Source organism: Pygocentrus nattereri, chromosome 7 (genome assembly GCF_015220715.1).
Source record: "Pygocentrus nattereri isolate fPygNat1 chromosome 7, fPygNat1.pri, whole genome shotgun sequence".
NCBI lineage: Eukaryota > Metazoa > Chordata > Actinopteri > Characiformes > Serrasalmidae > Pygocentrus > Pygocentrus nattereri.
Genome location: NC_051217.1, coordinates 45133374 through 45137522, shown reverse-complemented (window position 1 = coordinate 45137522; position 4149 = coordinate 45133374). Strand labels below are relative to the sequence as shown.

The 4149-nt window shown below is 48.5% G+C and overlaps 1 protein-coding gene across 1 annotated transcript in view; it reads right to left on the bottom strand.

The window, feature by feature from the left end:
* Positions 1-621: 621 nt before the first annotated feature.
* Positions 622-4149, bottom strand: part of tmod2 (tropomodulin 2) — a 58623-nt gene continuing 55095 nt past the window's right edge. The window contains exon 10 of the mRNA XM_017719503.2: positions 622-1685. Within this exon, the coding sequence (XP_017574992.1) occupies positions 1654-1685 (32 nt within the window). The 3' untranslated portion in view covers positions 622-1653. The remainder of the gene's footprint in view (positions 1686-4149) is intronic.

The following is a 4149-nucleotide window of genomic DNA, read 5'->3' as shown; positions in this document are numbered from 1 at the left end:
AAAAGCCGCGGAACCCTCGTTCTACTCAATCCAGAACTCCTGGCGCAAAGCAAAAATCAAACGTCTCCTTCAGGCCGTCTCGCTGAACATGGCGCCAAACCAGACGCGAACCAAAAACCTCCACCGTGTCCAATCAGACAGCAGACTCACGACGGCGCAAGCGTGCGATAACTGAGCCTGCTGTCCTGAACAGAAGGCTGAGCTTCAGATGAAGTCGATGGTCAACCAGAGCAACAGGAATCTAGAACATCACCCCCGCAGCACTCCCTCATCTGCAGTCCCTTTCAGCGCCAAGCTCGACTGACTTAACCTGCAACTGAAGATCAGCAATAAAATCAATTCCCTTTGTTAGTTGCTGGGGTGTGTGTGTCTGTGTGTGTGTGTGTCTGTGTGCCTGTGTGTCTGTGTGCCTGTGTGTGTGTCTCTGTGTGCGTCTCTGTGTGCCTGTGTGTGTGTCTCTGTGTGCCTGTGTGTGTCTCTGTGTGCCTGTGTGTGTCTCTGTGTGCCTGTGTGTGTCTCTGTGTGCCTGTGTGTGTCTGTGTGCCTGTGTGTGTGTCTCTGTGTGCCTGTTTGTGTGTCTGTGTGCCTGTGTGTGTGTGTCTGTGTGCCTGTGTGTGTGTGTCTCTGTGTGTGTGTGTCTCTGTGTGTGTGCACAACTCTGAAGTGTGAAGCTACTTGTTTTGTTGATCTTCTGTGTGAAAAGTGAACACATCCTCTACAGAACAGCCTTGAATCTGGCATTTTTCTGCCAATTTTAGTGCCCAATTTCACCAAGTTGGAAAAAAATACACATAATAAAAATATTAAGTGCCACAACTTCTGCAACGGCAAAACTTTATGCTTTTGTTTCCCGCAATACGTTAAATTCAGGAAAAACAGTTGTGCGTTCACTTATTTACACAGAAAACCCACATGCCATCTGACTAAGAGTGTATTAAAGGTATTTTAGCTCGATTTTCTGCCCGACCATCTCACGTTATAGCAAAACCGAGTGGAACACACACACATGCACAAGCTTCACGGAGCAGCTGCACGCGCTCCCACAGCGAGTCTAATAGAAGAAAAATGCACTCTCACTGCAGGCGTGGCCCTCCCTGCAGGATATGGAGCAATCGCTGCAGTTCCCCAGCAGCCAAACCCACTGATAACAGTAAACACCTCTCAGCTGCTCTCGTTCTCCCTGTTCCCCTCATTCTGAGCCGAGCGGAGCTTCGATTCCTCACTAGTGTCGCTAGCCTTTCGCTTTATTCCCGTTTTTAAGGTTGTAAATGGTGCACGAGTGTTGGAAATGTACATGATCCCTGTGCTCAGCTTAAGAGTTTTCTTTCTTTTTCCTTTTCCAAATTGCAAAAAAAAACAAAAACACCAAAACACCAGAAGTCAGAAGAAAAAGAAATGGAATGACTAAACTACAGAAAAAAAAAGATGTACAGCTGTAAAAACAATAACGATGACAATAACAATGACGGTAATAATATAACAACAAATCCAGGTGGTTGAGAGCCAAATGGTGGGTTTTCCAGTTGTGTCCCTTATTCAGGGTTGGAACGCCGCTCTCTCTCCCTCACAGTTTGGCACAGGACTCATCCGGAGAGATGGAGAGAGAGAGAGAGAGAGCGAGCGAGAGTGGAGGAGAACGAACGAGACGGTCCGCTACGCGTCCCTCTCCATACGCCTCCGCCGCACTGAAAAACAAAGAGAAAAGGAGAGAGACAGAGTCAACACCAGGGGCCACAGAGGGAGTCGTTTTAAAGGGACAGTCCAGCCAAAAAAATCTAATTTACACCAAATGTAGACGGGCAGACGAGACACGTTTGGCGTCTGGAGTTTTCGCGCTGGAGCTACGAGGATCAACCCCTCTCCTCAAGGTTGCTGAGGTGTGAAAGGGGAACTCCACCACTTATTCTAAACCCCTGCATGAGTCGACGGTTAAGACGTGAACGGAGTGGATTGGCGTGAAGCGCTCCGTTCAGTCGTTCACAGGAACCAGCTTATGCTCCACCAATAAGCATGGTGCCAACTGCATGCCCACATTGTCTAAACCAGAACTTAAAGGGCCCATATTCTACATTTCTCCTGTATTGTGTTGCATTTTATCGCCCAATTACCCACTTATGGGTGACATTCGTGGGTTTATGTACCCAAAACAGCCATAACCCATTTCTACATCACCCGTTCTCAACCTCTCTACCTCCTTAAGTGCCTTTAAGACTGACCCACGTAAACGAGCTCTGCTCTGTCCTGCGTGTCGTTCAATAGACCACTGCAGTCGTGCCGCGTTCTGTAGTCCACGTTATGCCCACATTAGGAACTCTGGGTTCTAAGCTCCATTTCTCTATGGCTAGAATCTAAGTTTGAGGCGGGAGTGTGATGATTCAGGCCTGGAGCTGCTTCCATTACTTGATAGCTACAGTATCATCACAGCTCCACTGATAAAACTTCAGAAGCAGACGTCAGACGCCAAGCACGCCTGGGCTGATGATGCCGCTTGTGGTGGGGGTGCAGGGGGACGGGTGGGAACAGTAAATTTGATTTTCGAATGAACCGTCGTGTTAAACAACGTTAAATTTCTCGGCAGTGTTAGCGGCAGGCCCACTCTCTCTCGCTGGTCCAAGGCACATGCTGTGTGAACGGAGAGACTGTTTAACGAGATCTGCTCATCTAAGGAGATTAACAGACCCACACGAGTTAGTCAAACACTGATCTCGTTACCATGGTGAACCCTGCCGTACTGGACGCTCAGACGGCACGCTGACCACAGACCCATCTTAACCTGAGGTGAGCGGCTGAGTTTGTTTCTCCCTCCTCTAAAGGTTCTTCATAGAACCCGATCCTCATCTGTTTCATATCTAAATGCTCCGTTATCTTCATCACTACTTTCCAAACCCGCTGCAGCAGCTTCAGCAGCTGGAAACTCTCTGACGCCGTTTCACACAAGTCTCCGATGTGGACTGAATGAAGAATGAAGGGTTTCCGGCGTGACGGTCAGTCCTTAGTGATCTCCTGAGTGTCTGTCGGTCAGTTTCACTCAGAATGTAGACGGACACATGAATCCTGCAGCTCCACACGGTGAGAGGCAGATGACGTGTATCTCAGCCCCTCTTCATAGGCTCATAACCCTGCTACAAAGAGGGGCTGGGAAACTGCGTTTTAGTTACCAGTTTGTTTTTTTCTGAGGTCAGCTACAAATATTAAATTTAAATGTTTTACAGAAACATTATGTGTCTTTGCAATGTGGTATGTGATGCGTCATTTAGCAGTGATTATACGCAGCAGTGCTAGACTGGAGGCGTTTTTTGTTAGTTTGCTGCTAGTTGATGTGGTTCTCCTACGAGTGCTGTCCAGTGTGGCTGCTGAACGTTTTGCTTTAAAAGCTGTTCAAAAGCTGTATCAGAGCAAAGGTGTAACAGACTTGCACTACTACAGACGGGTGAAACTAAGAAAATGCACTAAGCATGAAGAACTAACATTGGAACTAAGGGGCCGAGCCCAACTCCTGAAAAACAACCCCACACCATGATCCCCCCTCCACCAAACTTTAAACTCGGCACAATGCAGTCAGACAAGTACCGTCTCCTGGCAACCACCAAACCCAGACTCGTCCATCGGATTTCCAGATGGAGAAGCGTGATTGGTCACTCCAGAGAACTCGTCTCCACTGCTCTAGAGTCCAGTGGCGGCGCTTTACACCACTGCATTCCACACTTTGCATTGCGCTTGGTGATGTAAGGCTTGGATGCAGCTGCTTGGCCATGGAAACCCATTCCATGAAGCTCTCTACGCTGTTCTTGAGCTGATCTGAAGGCCACATGAAGTTTGGAGGTCTGTAGTGATTGACTCTGCAGAAAGTTGGTGACCTCTGCGCACTATGCCCCTCAGCATCCGCTGACCGCTCTGTCATTTTACGTGGCCGACCACTTCGTGGCTGAGTTGCTGTCGTTCCCAATCGCTTCCACTTTGTTATAATCCCACTGACAGTGGACTGTGGAATATTTAGTAGTGAGGAAATTTCACGACTGGACTTGCTGCACAGGTGGCGTCCGATCACGGCACCACGCTGGAATTCACTGAGCTCCTGAGAGCGACCCATTCTTTCACTAATGTCTGTAGAAGCAGTCTGCAGGCCGAGGGGCTCGGCTTTATACACCT